Source organism: Bombus bifarius, unplaced genomic scaffold (genome assembly GCF_011952205.1).
Source record: "Bombus bifarius isolate JDL3187 unplaced genomic scaffold, Bbif_JDL3187 scf7180000008178, whole genome shotgun sequence".
Lineage (NCBI taxonomy): Eukaryota > Metazoa > Arthropoda > Insecta > Hymenoptera > Apidae > Bombus > Bombus bifarius.
In genome coordinates, this window is record NW_022884495.1 from 1,440,375 (window position 1) to 1,461,683 (window position 21,309).

The 21,309-nt window shown below is 32.7% G+C and overlaps 1 protein-coding gene and 1 pseudogene across 2 annotated transcripts; one reads left to right on the plus strand and one right to left on the minus strand.

Moving 5' to 3' along the window:
* Positions 1 to 4,384: 4,384 nt before the first annotated feature.
* LOC117209590 (serine protease inhibitor 88Ea-like) lies at positions 4,385 to 15,869 on the minus strand. Of its 2 annotated transcripts, none has more exons than XM_033451783.1 (4): positions 15,640 to 15,869; positions 7,573 to 7,926; positions 6,273 to 6,645; positions 4,385 to 5,770 (listed from the first exon to the last, which is right to left on the minus strand). In XM_033451783.1, the coding sequence occupies exons 1-4, from the start codon at positions 15,658 to 15,660 to the stop codon at positions 5,166 to 5,168; spliced, it is 1,353 nt and encodes a 450-aa protein (XP_033307674.1). In that variant the 5' UTR covers positions 15,661 to 15,869; the 3' UTR covers positions 4,385 to 5,165. The 2 variants fall into 2 exon arrangements, with proteins under 2 accessions (XP_033307674.1, XP_033307675.1); XM_033451784.1 differs by lacking the exon at positions 15,640 to 15,869 and adding an exon at positions 11,716 to 12,027.
* Positions 15,870 to 20,237: 4,368 nt separating this feature from the next.
* LOC117209607 lies at positions 20,238 to 20,871 on the plus strand (annotated as a pseudogene).
* The last annotated feature ends 438 nt before the right edge of the window (positions 20,872 to 21,309 follow it).

Here is a 21,309-nt window from a genome sequence, read left to right on the forward strand (position 1 = left end):
CAGTTTTGAACAAAACATTGAAAGCATCATTTACTAATTCCAAAAACTCTAATTGGAAATCTAATTTATCATACCTAACGCTAATTCTTAACACAAATTTAATAAAAATTTTATATTAGAAATTACAATATTATAAAGTTAATTAAAACTTTCAAATCTAACATAAAATGACCGGAAACGAGATGAACTTTAATATATATCGATCTTCAAGAAGTTCTAACAATTTATAATCAAAATCACTAAAGACAATCGCGCTGTCATAATTCGCAACACTAAAGCAAACACGATTATCATTCTTTCGCAACTCTAATCCAAACCGTAATCATTCTATCGTGACACTAATAAAAGCCGCGAAATTTTTACGCAACTCTAATTTAAACCGTAATTAATTTCTCGCAAACACTAATAAAAAAAAAACGCGATTTACCCAACGTGGTTAAGGACCGACATATATATCGGCCAGAAAAAAAATACTATAACTACAACTACTAAAAGCGAGCATAGTGACAAAGTAGTAACGAATGACTTTCCATGCTCTGGGTGATCCAGAGGATGGAAAGTCATTAGTAGTTGCTCTATTGAATGGCAGTTTGCCGAGCCTCTTCGGCTCGTAGCCTCTTCTTTCTTCGAGCGCAATGCCCGCTGAAACTTAGATCTAGACTCGAGTCTCTCTAATCACAAAATAAAAAATAACACAAAGGTAAAATAAAAATATAAATCGCGGATACTATTCCCCGTGTACATGGATGAGCAAGGATCATAGTGATCACTGCCCGTTCGCATGTGCATGCTCGAGCAATAAATAAACGTTCGCTTCGAGACCCACTCGCGATCGCGACCACGATATTCGAAAAATCGATGGATAAAGCCAGAGACGAGTTTCTCCACTCGTACCAGCTTTACCGTCGATTTTTCAAATTAAATTTCCTGAAACAGGTTGGACACGAGAAACGCGCCTACCCGACCAGAGACTGTGCCAACCTGCCCGGCCCTACCTACTTATAATTAACATTCACACCAGAAAGTAAGCTATATCTAACATAGCCCTATATTTAAAAATGGCAAAACAGGCACACCAACACACTCACTCCACGATTCTCTCACATACTACCCGGGCGCAAGGACCTATACTAGGGAGACGTCCCGGAACGCCTCGGACACCCGAGTTTGACACTCAACTTTCATACTCTAACTTTTACGTACCTTTTTCCTGAAATCGACTGGCGATGGCTAGCGACCATCATACGTTACGTGTATATTGAAATTCTAATTATGTTTTTAATATATTTCAATGTTAACTTTAATTAATACTCATGATCATATTGTATAAATATTCATAATCTTGTATTATATCATTTGAAAAATTAGGATATTCTTAGACTAAATGGTATAATATTTAATACCATTGTAATTTAATATAATTATATATTACTATTGCATTAATAACACTTGTGAAACTTATTAATATTTCAGAATTATATGGGTTGAAATAAGAAGAAAACGACGTAGTTCCACGACCTAATCACACACACAATGTAGAAAATACGTCGTGCTCGATACACTAACGCAACGTCAGTCGCTGAGACAATGTTAAACATATAAACTATAGTCATCATGCCCACCGCTTTTCTCCCACCCAAGTAGCACCTGAGCACGTGAGTGAGATCCTGGCAATGGACATGGAAGGGATTAAACCTGAAAATCCTAGGCTAAAAATATGATAAGCGTATCTATTACGTTTTGTATCTAACGGGCTAATATTCGTTAATTAAAGTCTACTTTATACTTTATTCTATTAATTTAATGAATTACTGAAATGCTAAATTTGAATGAAGAGTTAATATTTATTCACTCGTTTTTTATTATATTTCAAAAAATAAATTGAGCTTCGAAATAATGCAAATAGTATTTATATCAATAAATAATAATAATGAACTCTACATGAAATATTAGTAAAAATATCCTCAGGCAATTCTTTCATCAAAACACATCTTTGGAAACTAAGAAACATTCAAAACTTGTTTTGATTCTGAATCTGCCTGTCGCGAAGTGTTTTCTTGTACGTAACATTTGATACATTCTTGGACGGACAAAATTAGACTCCATACCTTTATATTTCACATTTAAAATTTTACTGAAATTTTACTGTCTATGGAACTCGAACAATAAAATTGTTCCACATTACCGCAAAACACAAGATAAAATTAAATATCATTTATAATAAAAATCAATAATAGCATTAACAGTGATTATAATAATTTCAATCATAATTGCAATTTTCATAATGAAATCGGAGGATATCCGACTTCACTACAGAATACTTAAACGAAGCTATTTTCATATTCATTGTTTACTCACATATGTTTGTTGGGTATTTGATATTTGCAAATATAAAATCATTCTGGATATACTTTGATTTTATAAGTAATTATTATCAATAACTCCGTGATTTTCAATTACAGAAATATACATTAATTATCAGCACTGAGTTATTTATATCAATTTTTTATATAATATTATTTATGTCAATATGGTACTCTCCTCTGTTAATTCTTCGTGTGTTATTATCAACATTCGAAAACGCGGTGTACAAGAAAACCTATCCTGAACCGATAAATAAAACACATACAAGAAAATGTTACTACTCGCGAGTATAATAAATACCCGCGGTCAGTATGCTCGTCAAAAATTCAACGTAATACAACCAGTCACCCGTGTCGCTTCAAACCTTTCATTCTACAACATGATTGAATGACCAGGGGAACAAAAATGCATGCGACTCACGATTAGTTGCGAAGAACGTTGTCATCGATGTATTGTGCCCTATGGAACGTCATCGTGAAGCCTATCATTAGACAGGAATCGTTGAATCCCATGAAAAAAAGTAAAGACTGGAAGAAATCTATAACAAAGCATAGAATATTATTGTACAATTCGTCCTTAAAGACAGTGTTAATTATTTAGAAAGTTTGAAATAATAGAAGATTGATCTCTATAAAACATAAAATTTTAACTTGTCTTTATTGTTGTCATATTGTATTAGTTGTCATAAAACTTTGACTTGAATGAAAAATTTTAACTTGTCAAATTTTCAATCAAATTCCATTTTTTAATTAATTATAGTTGATATAAAATAGAAGGAATTAAATGAAGTACAAAATACAAAGTTACTTATATTCTTGGTTTTTTAAGCATCACTAAGTCCTTTCCAGGAAACAGGATGAAAAGGAAGGAATGAGAAACCTTTAACAAAATATGAATTCATATATATGAATAATTCCTTCTAAAAAATATGATGATTGGTTAATAATGTACATCGATTGAATATTAAATAACTGTCAGCAATTAACCAATAGAAAAAGAAAATAAACATATAAATACGTTTGACTTTATTAAAATAAATCAAATATTACCATTAGTCATCATGGCGTCCTTTTGAATTTTGTGGCGCCATTTGTAATTTCGTTGCATGTTCCTAACATCTCCAAATTTTCCGCGTAGTCGAGCAATAATCTGCACAAAAAAAAAAGCCGAAACATTATAACAAATGTATAAAAAGCAAATTATGTACAAAATGAAACAATAATCAAGCTCAAATTGCGTCTTGAAGGCTCATTATACGATCTACCGGCAAATGTAATAACCAACAAGACGATCGAAGAAAAATAGATAATCAAATAATAAATTATTTACTATAAATTATTCAATTAAAAAACGTATGATAAGTAAACGAAGTTACAAGAACGTAAGTGATAAAAGAATGATTATGAAAATATGTACTACGTAGTATAGGAATCGGTACCTGCCACGGAGTGACACCGATACACATCTAATCGCTTCGAAATTTGACATTAGCGTAATTTGCCCTACGAATTTCGGAGTGGGGAAACTCCCCGGCAAGTCGATCACGTACGAACAGAAATCGTCAAATTCCTGCAAAGGACGTTTTCGGTAGCAATACGTATTTCAATAGAACGTTTTTATTTTATTTCTTTATCATTCCTTAACTTAAACAATACAAACTTCTATACTGAAAAAATTGTTAAAGATAAAGAATAAAACTACATTCATGGATAAAATATTCTCCATTTTTAATTTAAAATTTTCCAATACACGTATATAAAATATAAGTACAAGCATTCACAAGTAACGCATTTGCACATGTTTTTAAATATTATCAAATCTGAAGTTCTTCCTGTAAAATATCATACCTGTTTTTTAGGCTCTCAAATCAGGGTTGAAAGATATTTTTTTAATTGATAAATGTGAAAAATTTACCATTTCGATAATTATAATTTATATATTGTATAAATAAGGAAAATTATATTAAGTTTATATTTTCAATATGACATGTATAGATTAAAATTCATATTAGAAACAGAAATTACAATCATCATTTTTAATTGTCGAAAAAATTATAAAACCTTTAACAACACTCCACAATTACAAATACAATTGCAAACATAACACAACTCATACAACATCAATTTTTCGTACCGGATCGTAAAGGATATTCAATACGTATTATTTTCTTCGTTTTAGTTAGTAAATTCGAATACTGTGCATATATATACGTTATACATACAATAAATCGAATTTGATTATAATTTGATACATCTTTAATCTAATAACTTAATTTTTACTATATCTAACGCACCAAAATATTATAATAGAATCCGATTACAAATTTCCATCCATATTATTCTATACATTTCACACATGTATGTCAAAGTGACACAATTCAACACAAGTTTTTCAGGAAAAACGAAACACTATTTGCAAGCTTAAATGGAATGTGTGATTCTCCATTTTCAGTCCTGGAAATCCTTCTTTGACGGTTTTGATGTTCTTCGATCACATGACTAAATTATTTTGATACGGTGACACTTATTGTGACATTTTCGAAATACATGTGCAAATTGTACGAAATTATACAATATCCATCAAAATATTTTAGTATATTATAAATTTAGTATAAATATTAGGTGCTCTGTAAATAACTATCGATTATACTCATTTTAAAATATATACATGCAAACACACCTTACCAAACATTCATACCTGTATATGTTACAAACACATATAAAGCTTCTTATTCCTCGCACCACATTCTTCAAAAACAAACAGAGAATAACGACGACAATCACATTCATCCTTCAAACATTTCAAGCTGATGTCTCCGCGGTATTTTTTGGAGTATTAGGTGTACGATAAATTCCACTGAATAAAATAGTACGAGTTGGTTTCTCATAGATGAAATACAAGAAAGGATGATTCGCATTAAAAATTGCCGGTTGCAATGGTCGTCCAGATCGGAAAGTGTAAAGAGCAGTAGCTGCAGCTGCAGTGGTGCCCTCTTCAGTGACTTCGATTCGCGCACGATGGACAGCGTCGCCCAAATGCAATGGATTTTCACCATCCTTAACGAAACCTCGAAGATCGGCAGCATTAGGCATTACCAATTCGCCTGCACCGATTGCATGAAGCAGCGTGCTTATTGGAAGATCCTTTTCGACTTCAAATCGCGGTAAGATAACATCGACTTGTTGAGGTGGTATACCGGAATCCAAGAGATCGCGGAGTTCTGTGGATCCTAATTCGGTGGAAATGCGTTCTATCAGTTGACGAACACTGTCTCTTTCCCCGTTTTGCTCAACGTCAGCGGTGGATTTTGCGACGGAAACAGATGGTGGGAGAAGGACGAACATTGAGATTTCGTTGCCTTTATACGGCAGTTCTAGCACGTGCGCGCCAAGTACTTCGGAAACGACTGTAAGGAAAGATTATTTGTATTTATTTCTATTTATATATATTTGCAATGATATAATATAAATATAGCTTTTCTAGGCGGGCAAAAGAATATAAGTCACAGTTTATTAATCTTGTAGAGACGACTTACAACATTTGAATTGCAATGTAAGATTAGGTGGTTAGATTTTGGATATGAAAGTTTATAATATGCAATGTCTTGTCCCATTTTACTTACAAAATATATACAGTATACTCGATTTAAAAACATTTTTCTTCTTTCGAAACTGAGGACTTATTCGGACTAAAATTTTTAGTTTGACTTTTATTTATTTGACCAAGCAGAATTTGTAACAATTAAAACGTTTTGCAACCAATTAGTAGCATACGTAAAAAGATCAATGTAGAATATATTAGCATACTTATCCTATTTTGATTAAAAATTTGAATTATACTCTTTTCGCCCATCACAGATTTTTGTAGATAAATTTTAGTCTTTCATAAATTTAAGATGTGTAACTTACGATGATTGAAATGTCCTGACTGCTTCATGAATGTAGTCATGGAATGTTGAGAGTTCGAAATGTAGAAAATATCTTTCTTAGAATTAGTTGGATTGAAACGACTTTCCCAAAGACCTTTGAAGTATACTGCGTTAGCCAGGACCAAATCAGTATCTACTCCAATACTGTTAACAGGAAGAAGATCGCGGATATGTCCTTTGGTCATGTTGCTCACCCATTGATTAATATGATCACGAACCGCGTTTGGATTAGTATGAAAATCAGTCTTTTCCAGTTGGTCTCCAAATAAGTCCAACATACAATCTCGTACCTTTCTCGTGCTCGATATCCATAATCGATTCGCTGAGTTATACTCGTAACCTCGTGATGAATTCTGAATAGAGGAAGAAAACTAATTTAATGATTCATTCTCTAAATACTTCAATGCTATAATTTTAATGCTATAAAAAAATTCTGGTATTTTGGGATTACATTTCCTATTTATACCCCTTACCTATTTTACGATAATATTAAGTATTATATTAATTATTACTGCATCAAAATTCATTAACAGTAGCGCAGAAACTATTATTTACTTGCAATCGTCATAAATTTCATTATTTCCAGACATAACTTTTACAAAATTATCTAGCTACTAAAAAATAGAAAAATTTCAAGTAATGTAAAAAAAGATATTCTTTAGCCGAACATTATAGTCGCACCAACTCGTCACGAACAAAGGCAAGAATTATATAACTGATTAAATAAAATTATTTACTTTATCTCATCCATCCACGTCGAGGAAACAAACATTACTCACGCGTTACATTCATAACTTTTGATTAAGAAATTCTATAGAGCTATGAGGTCAAAACGCTTCCCACTTGAATTTCAATAAGTTCAATAAGTTCAATAATTTCAATAAGCTCAAAGTATCTAACTATACAGACTGCCAAGTCTAATCCGTTAAGAAGTGAAACAATACCTAAAAATTATGTGACATTACTGTGTAACAGTAAGTAACAACAAAAGGCATACATAGTGTTTTGTTAAAGTACAAAAAAGTATATTAAAATAATATATAGCATTTAAATAGTCAAACTTACTAATAGAAAAAGGTGATTTCAAGTAAACTTTCAAGACGAGAAAGAGTATTGGACAAATCCTTATAGCTTGCTTTCATAATTATAATTTTAAAAAGTAGAATTTATTGATGTTACTATTGCGCAAACGGCTCCTGATGTTACGATTATGTGGCTCGCCTTGAAATACTTGCAAACACAAACGATAAATTATGCAACAGCTCCAGTTAAATCCTCACCTCTTGGTCACCTTGATTTTTGAGGGAATTCTCGTAAGCATAATATCGTTGCACATCGACCTTGGACAGATCGTTAGGTAGGTGCAAGGCTTTTTTTAAGGAGTCCTCGGTGGTGCCTCGAGCACCGAAGTACGCCAAGGTCAGAGCCTGGTGAAGACTATGCGGACTGTAGAAGATGTTGTCGCGTGATTCGATCAAAGACATCTTCTTAAGAGTATCGAGAGCGAATTCGAATCTCGAGTTGATCACACCTTTCTTCGATCCAACGCTCATCGTCGGAGGACTGTCGTTTCCGGTGAGACATTGTGCTGATACGTAAGTTACCAGCAATAGAACTGGTAACACCGACATTGCCTGAAAGAAAGAATGATTGTTGAGAAAATAACATTCTAAAAATCTCTGAAGAGTCTCTCCTTCAAAGGAGTTGAATTATTGATAATAAGAAAATATGAAGTTTTTAAAGTATAATAAGGGGAATTTAGGTATAAAGCAGTTTGGAATAGATATTACTATTTATTTGTTAGGATTTGTTTGATGAGCATGGTACACTTGCAGCTTTTTATGGAAAAAGTATGAATGGACGCTGGGGCGTTTGTATATTTTAAGTTGAAAGCAAGAAGTAAAAAATCGAATATACAATTATATAATTATGGTGAAGTAAAACAAAGAACGTAAAGGAAAATACGAAAGACCAGAAACTAGGAAATTGAAACGAAATACATGCATAGCTTACGCAAAGTTAAATTGCACCCTTCGGAAACATCTACGGACGTTCGAGTAATTTCCTGTATCATTATAAAACTCCGAGTGAACGACATTACCATTTTATCATTGTGTCATCGTTGTTACTAGCCTCTATTGTCGCACAATTATAAACATTAAAGAAAACAAATAAAATGAGGAAAGTATTTTCAATGCAGCAGCTAGACGTTTCGCAACCTCTTCACATTTCGGTAGCCGTGACCTCTAATCGTAATTTATACAAGTTCTGAGATCACGATCGTAAGGTCAACAAATAAATCGTCACACACGTCATCCATATCTACGACACTTTTATGTCAAGCAGGGGAAGAGTTTCGTGTAGGAGTCACGCTCTATTTAATCACAATAACTTGCTTTGCAATTTTAGTGGTATCAGATACACTTATTTAGGGCAGAACTGGTTTTGTGTCCACGATGATAATCGTAGATTATGACGAAATCAGTATCTATTGTTCGTTAAAATACAAGTTTGAAATTTTTTAATTTCTTTTGTGAAGGAATAAATTTATGTTAAAATAGTTTGTTATGTTAGATTATCTTATGTTAAAAATAGTTCACAATTGGACAACGTTTGAATTAAATTTGTACTACTTGCTATAGAATAAACTGATACTAATATTTTACTTATCTATTATTAATCTTTCAATCCATTATTAAAATTATATTCATACAAATATAAAAATATATTTGACATCAATTTTACAGAAAATTTCATATAATTTAACATTTATTATCTCTCTGCCCTAATCTGTATTTTATTATATGAAAATACTCTAGTTTTTCACTAACATAAATATTGTCTACCATATTATCAACAAAACAACTACCATTTTAGCAAGGCTAGTATATTTTTAAAATTACGACATCAGTCAATTATATGTTTGGAAATACCGTCATCATTTTTTAAAGAAATATCAACAAAATATTGACCCATTCGGAATGATTTAAATTTATTATTTTCTTCTAGAAATGTTTTCATTGCCGATATTTTTCTCCGCGAAAAATTCATCGGTCTTCAAAAGAATTACTAAAGGACGGTATAAAATAGAAAGTAATGTATTCTGTTAATGATTAGGGCTAACTTCGTTAAAAACGTAAGATAAATATGGAAATGTTTTCTCGAAGGGTTCGGAACGTAATGGTAAAATTAGTGAAAATTACACGATCTGGGACGAAAGCAAGATAAACTTTGAGGCGAGTGAAAGCAACGAGCAAACCGTGACATCATAGTGTCCGGCTTTCTTGGTTGAAATTGAAGTATGACGAGCCTCGTATGACGAAAGCAAGAGAAAACACAACCACGCCTGTACAGTTTGTTCCTGATAGCATACTACTTGTGGCACGTGGGAAACTTGCATGAATTATTCCACTTTAATTTCGCCTTATGCAAATACTAATACAGAATTTACGTAATTTCTTGCGACTTTCCAGTTCCTCGTTTGACAACCTTCAATTTCATCCCGTTCCACTGTTTACTATTTCATTATACGTTCTTCGGAACGAAACGCTCCGTGATTTATGAGAATTGCATCGTGTAATTTCTATTTTACACCTTTCAAGATTTTCTCCTATTTCCACGAAGTACTTTTACTTGTTTTAGTACTTAAATATTTATTGCCATTTTCTATTTGACTTGCTATATTCTTTTTTTTTCATTATGTGTCTATCCTTTTATAAAAATGTTTCATCTTATGTTAGAAACAAGAGTGGAAATAATTTATTACGATACTGCGAATGGTTATGAATTCATAGCAAGTATAAAGATTCAAAAATCCACAGGATGCGCATAATACGAAATTTTTCAACAGCGTAAAAATAATATGAAATATGAAATCTAGAAACTCAAATGCGATGATCAGATAATTTGTATAATTTGCTAGCAGAAGATTTTATTATCAAACTTGTTAATATTATACGGAAATTGTTTATCGATACTGGTAACTGGTAACTTGTAAAATTTTACTACGATTGTACAGTATAGCACAGGCAATAGCAGTTCACTATTTTACTGAAATCTTTCTCTCCGCAATGACATTGGATTTTTTCGTAATTTTTAACAGTACCAGTATTCACGAAGACATTTAAAATCTAACAATGCCAACAGAGACAATCGGCGAATAACAAGTGAATTCTTCGAACAGATACGTGTCCAACTTAACAAATAAAGCACGTATCACGCGTGTAATCAACCGCAGCCTAGCCTATACACAAAGTCAAATTAAAATCGAATTAACGCAATTCGTCAATCAAAAAGTAATACAATAATGACTGTGCGAACGTTCCTTGTAAACGTTATAGTCAATTAAATTCTTGTGATTATGATTCCTCCTTGATGTAATACGAATGAGTAAAAATGTGAGTTAAAGACTGTCCTTCATGGTTCGAGGAAGGCTGATCGTAAAACAAAGCAACGAACATTTTCACTTCTATATGAGAAACTTAACAGCGTGAAAATATTAATGGGAATCAAAATATGTAGGTTACAGAAAATTAGTCAGATGCCAAAAAAATGACACATATTTTTTAAATTTTTACGAAACAAGTGATTGGGGAAAATTAGTTCATTTTTATTTGAATGGAAGAAAGTGGTCAGTAAATGTGAAAGAGGTTTTTAAAATAAATTAAGTAATTAAGAAATATTCATTTTTAAGTATTCCACAAGTTACGAATAATTGTTATAAATAATTAAACTTTGTCTGGATACCGGTTACTATCATCGATGACGGAAATGTTTTTGATTACGAAAAATCATGAATCAATTCTTCCCAAAAATCATAAAATGCAACTTGTGATCTCAACCGAGTTGTCAATTACCTACTACAGCAATTACAATGGTAAACAACCAATTTGAAAGATATATAAACCTACAGAAATAGAAGTATTTGATTGAAGCAGAATATTTGAAGCACACACGATAGAATATTATTGACTTGATATCGGATCGATACGAGGTATGAAAAGAAACGATGGAAAGCGCAAAAAGTGTATACAACGAGATAAGTTATCACAGTTGAACTTTTCATTACGAAGACAACAAGAGTCATGTATAAAATATCACCCTTCTAGATTTAATGGGAAGTATTTACGTAAAATCTCTGATAACTAACGAACTCGTTACTTAAACATCGTTTAACTTAAATTATATATAAAATTAAAAAAACTATTTCATTTTAGGAACAACTAACTTCTGAAGCGTCAATACATGCAACAATCGATGCATCGATACAATTTTCATCAGACTAATAGGATCTCCACAGACAACCTAGCTTCTCATTACAAAGATCAAATCTTAATGCGGCTGAGACAATGAAGATCTACGTTAACTCTACGTCGTTTCTACTGAATTCTAAATCGAGACTTCATCGAAGCGTCACCACTCACCGGTTTGAAAAACATTTCGTTGATCTGCACCTTCTTGCTTTCTAGATTTTCAAATTGTAAACTATCGGCTTAGATACGAAAAAACGTCCGATTGTTGCTCGCTACGAAACTGAACTGAGTGCGGAGAAGGAAAAGCAGAGTCACCGAGATGCCCGCGAGTAACTGGCTCCTCGACCACTTCCCCACCACGAGTTTTGCTCGTGAGTGGAGTCACATTTATTCATCGGACACGAATCCTTTCCAGCGCAACAGCGCAAACCAACATTCACAAAGCCGATAGGTCGTTACTTCTGCGATATTGGAAATGCCTGATACTAATGACTTCATTGTCAGGAAATCCCATATGAAGTCGGTGGGGGAACTACGTCATAATCGGAAATCGTCGATACAATTCATTATGTATGCGTACCTATGCGTACACTTTCAATACATAGTTAGTTGTTCCGATGAAAGCGGATGTTAGGGTTGATAAACTGATACCTAAGTGTCTTTGCAGAATATTTCGTCATACCTGCGGCATAAATTAGTTTACTTGCGAGTACTCGTACAAAACCCGTAAGCTCGTAATTCTAATTAACATATAAATCGAGGCTAACGTATGTAAACCAGAGATAATACACCAGCTTGGTAGGTTTGGCTTCTCAAATTACATTTTCCTCGGTACTCTGTGCGGGTGACTCAAGGTTATTGAACTTGTTTGATTGCATTTAATTATACGACATTTTAAATAATTTTTCTCAACGACAGTCACTGGCACGAAGTCTATCCAATGTTCGAATTAACTTTTTAACGTTTGAGATTCTATAGAAAAATGAGAAAGGAATAACAGAGCGAAGACAATAAAAATATATAAAACAGAAAAGTATAGATATAGGAGATAATAATATTCCAGATACAAAGTAATATTCTCACTTTTATACGCATAAATGAAACATAAAACGTTTAAAAATAAAAATGCAATTACGAAACGATAATAACAAGTACGATACAATAATTGGCGCGTATATATAAACGATATAGATAATCGCTATTTATTTATTTTCTAACTACAAGAAGATAGGAAAGATGTCAAGTGTCACAAGAAAGATGTCGTCGTTCCATCAACTCAAACTGAAGCAAAAACTAGATTCACTGTAAGAACGTTCACCCTTTTTATCTTCACCAGTAATAACTTCCTCCTTCGACGCCATTTAAGGCGATCGACATCAGGAATGTAGTTCTATTTGACTTCTTAGAATCGCAAATTAACGCTAATTTTACGAGTAACGATCTTCGCTAGATTAATTCTTTCACCTCAACGACGTTAACTCACAATTTTCTAAATTTATTCTTAGACTGCGAATGTTCACGCATTTTTAGAAACCTTGAGATTTTAATAATTTATATTGCATATAAATGCATATAATATGTAAAAATATATGAGATATTTAAAGTAGAGCAACCTAAGTATTATTGATATTTGGTGTATGAAACAAATTTCTATTTAGATTCTATTTGCTTAACTATGTCCATAAAAATACAAAAATTGCATCTATTCATTACATTAAATGAAAATTTCATTGTAATTTTCATACTTTATATTTATTATAGTCTGTGTTTCATGTTTCTTCAAATTGAATATTTTTAATCCTATCAGATTAAAGCACGAGAGTTGGAAATGAATCACAGTTCCTTGCGTTTTCAGAAAGCGTTCTTTGGAATTTTCTCCTCGTTTCCCCCTCTTCCAGAATTTATTCAGTGAATAAAGCAGGCTCCTTTTCAAAGCGTTGGCCAATAGCCAGAGAAAGTAACTCGAAAGGAGTGTTAGTTCCTTGGTGAGTTCTCGAAAATCAAGTCAAGACCGTTTAAACGGCTACAACAAGAGCGATCAACAAATCTGTCATAAGATTTATTAGAGGTAATTAAGCGGCATTGACTCCTGTTGTATGATTGAATCTTTCCAATTGAAAAAGAAATCAAGTTATTAACTATAGAAATGAATTCTTTTCGATTTTTGCGTAAAATGGAAATTCAATTTATCGGAAATAACTCATTTCTACACCTATTACTTTCTGCATTTCTACGAGCAAGTTAATATAATTTTCTTCGAATCGTTATTCTTACGATCCTTTTATCGCTCGAAAAATCGAATCATTTCCTACATTCTTAGAATATTATAATAATCTTCTATATATCTTTGTAAACTCTTCAATGTCTTCTAATTAATATTTTCGCTATTTTTATTATCATTTCATTGCTTGTAGTATATTTTTCTTTTCGTATAAGCTCGAATTTTCTATGATATAAACATTAACAATTTTTAACTACTCCAACTTCGATCTCGATTAGATATTGCTCGAATATCTTTTCCTTTTATTTTTTATTTAATCAAGACGAACTCGTAGTTATTCAAGGAAGGAAAAGATGCCATTAGATTCTTTAATTAATCTTACATAAGAGTAACAAGATATGTTTTCCTTCGCTGTATTTCATCTGTTATTGCGAAAGAACAATTCCATTCCATTGTTCTGTCTCTTCTCAGTCATAACTGAGAGCGACCAGTTGTTAATTACGTATAGATGTTAATGAGAAACCTGGAAATTCCACAGCTCTACTTACAACGCATTGCTTTTACCGTTGATTAACCGTAACAAGCTGAAAAGTGAAGCTCCGTATCGTATTATACAATACAATATGATTACGTATAAAGAGACCGTCAGAATGAAAAGCCCTCGTTGTTATTGTGACAGCAACGATCGAAAGACATCACTATGCGAGACACTTTTGTAAGGTATCTTTAAAATTGTACAATTGTATCGTATAATTTAAAATTTGAAAGTAGATTAATAAAACTTGATAAAAATTTAATTAATTAAAATTATTTAAAATTCAAAGTAATAAAAAATTTTCAAAGACTCCTGGTATACTAGCAGAATTTCTATGAAAATATCATTATATATTGAATATATGATATTTCTTTTGTGTCCGCAATATTTTTAATGTTATTTCTTCTATCTCTAGAAGAACGAGTGTCTAGATATTCAGAGGTGAGAGTTATGTTATTACATTTTATTTGTTTTACGATCTCTGATTAATAATAAGATAGTAAGTAATATCTTTAATATTTGAACTGTCTGGAAAAGTTTGACGAGAGAAATGACAATATTACGACTTATGCTATCTATGGCTTATGATTGTTTTAAATTCCCTTCTCATATGTCAGAAGAATCAATACGTTTTATCGTAGTGTCAATGTTATTTGATGATATAAAGTCCATAGCTACGAAAATTCAGATATACATAGGCACGGTTATTACACTTTGGGGACTGTCAAAGACGATAAGAGATATCAAATCGTTTAATTAAACTTTTAACCACTCTAGAGTTCCTTATACCTAATTACGTGAAATTTGCAGAATGGAATTTACGCGTAAGTATATTTTATTAAAGTATGAAATACCCAAATTAACGGTTTGACTGTTAAATATCAAAGTATTAAGTAAATTAATTAGTTGTTAAGACACTGAATAAATAAGTAAACCGAAATATTTTTATTTTAAATGATTTAGTTGATTTTAAATTCTCTTATACCGAACATAAGAACGTTTTGTAAGAACTCGAAACGCGAATATTTTTTTCCATATGAAGCACATTTCATGTATGCTTATACACCTACATATTACAATTTACGCTCTTTCATAAGGTTCCATTATAAAAAGGCATAAAATACAAATTTTATTATATATCGTATAATTTATTATTGAAACTAGAACTTGTACCATAGTCCCCTAGAAAGCAACTTATATTACTCTATAAAAATGTTCTGTAACAAGCATACGAATAGTTTCATAAGGCAATATATTACAAACACAAAACACAAATCTACATATCCAACATCTACATTACCCCACAAGATACAAATCGTCGTATATGACAACGACTTACCTGTAAATTTCTCACCAACATCTTTCACGATGGTCAAAAGGTTCTTCAACGACTTTAGTCTTCTTTCCTATCTTTCTTTTTTCTTTTCTTTTTTTTTTTTTAACTAAAATTGATTGGAGCTACATTCACTCGCTAGTGTTACGTTACGGATTGTTGGTGCTAATGAAAAAGGCAAGTATTCTCGCTACGATATATTAGGATAATCTGTTGGCACGAAACTGGACGTTCTCAAGACTAATCCTCGACGAAGACGCAGCTTCAGTTTTCTCTTTCGTATGCATTTATACCTTATACGGAGAGGTGGGCGGTAAAAGACGCGTAGGACGCAGGGAAATCCCAGCGAAGTTAACGATTATCCACTTTTTTCGCGACAATCGTCTTTTTGTTAACATATTGATTTTGTACGGTCGATGGCCGCGATGTTCCCGGAAACTCCCGCTTATCAACGACACCATTAATTTCCACACATGGATCTCCGCAATTATTCGTCATTTTCGTTGCTCTGATCCTTTCGACGAAAATCGAGGAAGTCTGTGTTAATTTTGCAAATACGACGATGAATTATGAAGATAACAGTGAATCATGGGTATGGAGCGATCTTAAAAAACTGAGAAGGTAAAATATCTGGTAAAATATTGGGTTTTTTGTAACCTTGATGATAGAATGTGTGCCTTTTATTCATTTATAATATTTTCTGCAATATTTATTTATAGAATATTCGTAGAATATTGATAAAGTAATTAAAGTCATAGAGTTATTTATGTTAATCATTGTAGTCGCAATGCAATTTACTGCATCAGAATCACTGATCATATTGTCAATCATGCATTTACATTAATATTGAATACAGACGCAGAACAAAAATAGACGTCAATTTATACGACATTGGAAATTCCAGCAATATTCCATTCACAGACGATTATTTTATTGCACTTCATCATTATGATATACTCATTTATCATGTATGCAAATACACAAGTTGATTTTCCTTTTTTTAAATGACAGTTCCAGTGAAATGCTTCAAAAGCAAACGAAGGATTGCGAAACAATTTATCTTGTGTAGACGAAATTACGTGGTGCTAAATTTACTTTCTTTTTTTTTTTTAAGCGGACTCTTGATCTCGAAAAAAGCTCAAAAAGAGCATTTTATCTTCAGTTCTGAAAATATAATTTATTTTATCATCAATTCCGAGTAATTTCATATAACTGTTCTTACCGTTTTGGCAACTCAATGGAAATTTGATCGAGATTGCTTCGATGGTTTGAAAGAAAATCACTTAATGGCCCATTTGTGGAAAATTTAGGACAAGATATTGGGTTGGCAACTAAGCACAAAGTACAAAGTACTAAAGTACTAAGCACCAAGCACTTACACTAACACTAACACTAACACTAAGCACTATGTACTAAGTACCAAGTACCAAGCACTAACACTAACACTAAACACTAAGCACTAAGTACCAAAGTACCAAGACACCAAGGTACTAAAGTACTGAAGTACTGAGGTTGAAGTGCTGAAGTACAAAAGTACTAAAACACTAAAGCATTAGAGCACCAGAGCACTGAAGTTGAAGTACTAAAGTACTCGAAGTACCCAAAGTACTAAAGTACCCCAAGTACTAAAGTACTTGAAGTTGAAGATGAAGTTGAAGTTGAAGATGAAGTTGAAGTTGAAGTTGAAGTTGAAGTTGAAGTTGAAGTTGAAGTTGAAGTTGAAGTTGAAGTTGAAGATGAAGATGAAGTTGAAGTTGAAGTTGAAGTACTGAAGTGCTGAAGTGTTGAAGCGCTGAAGTGCTGAAGTACTGAAGTACTTTCGCCCGGTTTCGTTTCTTCGGCAGTGCCGAGCTCGTCTCGCTCCGAGCGCAGGAAAAATAAAGCCTTCGATCATATCCGCCTCGATTATCCCCGGCGACAATTTGACATGTCGCGAGAAAAACTGGCCCTCTGATAATTGAGGAGACGCGGCCCTAGTTGAAACGCAAGACCGACCGCCACTGGGATTTACATAGAAATCGGTCGTCGTCGTCGTCGTCGTCATCGATGCCGCGAGCGAGTCAACGACACGTGTAGCGCAAAGTTCGATCGAGGAAATCCATCGTGTTCTTCGATCTCCACCATCTCCGATACGATCAGCGACGTTAACGAGTTGAAGTACTAAAGTACTAAAGTACTGAAGTTGAAGTTGAAGTAGTGAAGTACCGAAGCGCTGAAGTACCAAGCACTAAGTACCAAGCGCTAAGTACCAAGCACTAAGTACCTAGCACTAAGAACTAACACTAACACAAACAACAAAATTTTAGTTGCTCTATAAGCAGCTTGAACCGTGTTGAGGTTATCCGCTAGAACAACGCGTGAATGAACGTGTAATAGAAATATATTTAAATAAGTATAAGTACAATATACGTTGGTCCAGATCCGCACGCTGGTAGCGTTACGATACGACAAACCAAAATCTAATTGCGATTGCGTGTTTTGTCATTAGGTGGTAATTAGTTGCCAACCCAATATATCAGAATTTAAGCAGGAGCGATATAATATATATTTAGCACATATGTATAAGTAGCATTTTAGTCCGAATCGAATAAGCAATCATAAAGTAAATAATTAAAGGAAGCAATTCCTCCAATTTTCTTACAATCTTGTCATCTTTTTTTATTTGTAGGCTCTAAAATGCTGGCCAATTAATAGCCTATGAATTACGCCGGAAGCAGCAATAGAGATTATCTTAATGCAATCATAAATCGATAGGATGGTAATTTCTGTGGTCTATGGTTTCCTCCCTGTACAGAGTCCTTTTTTCATGGTCTTACCTATGTCGATTTTTATTACGATAAAGCTATTAAGATAACTTAACACCGTCCAAATTATTATCGATAATTAGCTAAATTCGAGAGGCTCGTGTCACGTGTATACCTTCGCAGCTCAGTTAGAGACCATTTAAAAACAAATAACTCATTACAGCGATATGATGTTAGAAAAGCTGAATTAAAAACGATGTAAAAGATTCTTGTGTAATAGCAGAATAATAATTCGATGTGGTATTTGAAAATCGAAATAATTTCTCGAATATTTTAATGATTTAGCGTGAACAGCGATGTTTCAATCACGATATAGAGAATTTAACAAATGAAATTTAATCGTGAGAAAAATTGTATTATTACGATGATCTGTCTAAGTCACGTTCGAGGAAAATCGTTTTACAAAAACCTTACCGTTCCATGCTAAGACACGTAATAGCAATCGGATGTGTCGTCATCTGTACATTTGCGTTAGCCAAATCCATCAAAAGCAACAAGCATCCGAAGAAATCACAAGTTGATCTACTTTACATACTACAACCATCAAAGTGTAATAAAATCGAGAAGCTTGTTAAAATGTGATATCTTGCTTCAGCGTCATGAAAATAGTACGATAGAATTTCCGAATATGGATTCATCGATCACGGAAGTACCTACCTTCAGCGATAGTACCTCGTTGAAGATGTTGGAAGATATCACAGCCAAAGTTTGGAGAACGTTGCCTGTGATTAGCATACCTCGAAGTTGGATACTTACTTATTGTGTGAAATACACTGAGATTTCTGAAGATGTTGAGAAAGCAACGATACAGTGCCAATACGACGGAACAGACTGGGATTGCACGTTCATCGAGTTGGTAAAAGCTTATAATTCAAGATTCGTACTCGTAATTTATAAATAGACTTCAAAAGTTTGTAATGCAAATTCAGATCTTTATAAACACGATTAAAAGGCTAGGATCTGGAAAGAGATTCGTTTCGCTCGTTAAATATTACAACGAATACTTTATTTTGCATATACGTTTCCATATTATCTGCATTGCGAATATGTTTGCATCTTTAAACCGATTACTGAGAATGCATAATTGTCAGAATTGTATATCGCTTTTCTTTTCGCTTCTATCCATTGTAATTTTTAATAACCCAAGGTGTTTTTCTTTTAACTCTTGTCTGTTACAATAGCTAAGAACGTAAATACATAAAACATGAAAGATTAAATGTATCAGTTTCCTATTCTTAGCTAAGATTCTTGTTTAGCGATTTTCGTTGGCACGTACTGTGAATAAATCAAAAGTTTACCAGAGGTAAATTCAAACAAGAGACAAAATTCATACTTTGACACAATGCCGTGGATGTTTAATGTTCCACCACATTAAATTTATGTTGCCAATTCTGTATACTTCGGCAAGGAAATGAAATTTACCTTGACATTTTGCACACACTATGATTCATTGCATACAATTGCTTAATACAATTACTTAATACGATTACTTAATACAATTGCTTAATACAATCTGTTATTATTGGCAATTTCAAGCAAACGCTAACTGTGAAAGCATTTTACAAAACACGAATTTGACTCATGATGATCTTACTTCTACAATCTGAAACATCGGCTTAATTAAATTAAACGATTCTGTCGTTAGTTTAAGCTACAAAAAATATTGATTTCTCTGTTAAAGTGAATAATTTTTTAATTATTTTAAATTTTAAATAATTATTTTAAATCATTCCTATAGTTAGTTCAATCTATTCGTATCTTAAACAGCTTTTATAATCTAAAAACAGCTTTAAGAAAAAAATGTTCACTGAAGTTAGTAAAAACTTAAATGACAACGAAAAACCATTAATCTCGATAAGTATTTTGTAAAGTTGGTACAATTTCGTTCGTTATAATTGATAACCAGGGTGGAGGACAAAACGACTTTAACATTGGAAAAATCGTCTCATTGTTTCACAATCTTTCTAATCGTGGATTAAGATTAAAACTACTTCGTGCGGCCGAAATTTGTGGGAAACTCTGGCAGAGCTACAAACAAATTCAAGATAAAAGATTAATTCGTATGCGATTGAACGTTCACGTGAGTTAATCGATAAATTCGTAAAAATCGCGTGATTTGTTCGTTTAATATTTATTCCCATCGAAGGCAAAGAACAGAGAAAAAAGATTTTCGAAAAGAAATAGGAGTTTCCGAGGCTCGGGAACAACAGAAAAGAATTTAAGAAAGAAAAAGGTGGAGGATCGTGACGAGGACGTAAAGAAAAGGAGACGAGCTGCCAAGAAAATACAAGCCATTCGAAGGAACTTGTCAAAAAAGATTACGGAACTTGAAACTAAAGGCAAATAAATAACATCAGAATAAATATTGATAAAAAATAACAATATCATAGCGACGACAGTAGCAAGTAATGATAATATAGATAGTACTAAAAATACCTGATACCTATAATAATAAATAATTTTACGATAGCTATAACAGACAAAACAATTTAGAAAAATTTCATTCGAAAGATTCTAATCCAATCTATAACTGCACTTTTCAAGTTTGATAACAATTTTAATGATATTTTCGTCGTATTAGTTTTTAATTTTAATCGTACATAACGATATCCAACGGTAGAAAAATTTTACGTAAAAGGGAAATTAAACTGATTCTTTTTTAATTGGAAGCATTAAAAAAGAAAATCTTAAATTATATGTAATAAATCAATTTTCTAGAAACTTTAAATCCAGAAGAAGAAACCGAGCTTAATCGATTGCGTTTAACAGTGGCGGGAAGACCTCCTGACAATTTAGAAGAATATTCTCTAGCGAACGAACGAGCAGAATTATCTCGTCTTCAAGAAATAGGTTTATGCTTGACGCAACAGGC

What these genes read in the sequence shown, in the direction of transcription:
- LOC117209590 (XM_033451783.1), bottom strand. Translation starts at nt 15,660, where the DNA reads ATGTTGGTGAGAAATTTACAG. An exon ending in AAAATCAAGGTGACCAAGAG is followed by an intron (nt 6,646 to 7,572) that starts GTGAGGATTTAA and finishes TCCTCTATTCAG; the next exon opens with AATTCATCACGAGGTTACGA. An exon ending in GTCAGGACATTTCAATCATC is followed by an intron (nt 5,771 to 6,272) that starts GTAAGTTACACA and finishes CTTTCCTTACAG; the next exon opens with TCGTTTCCGAAGTACTTGGC.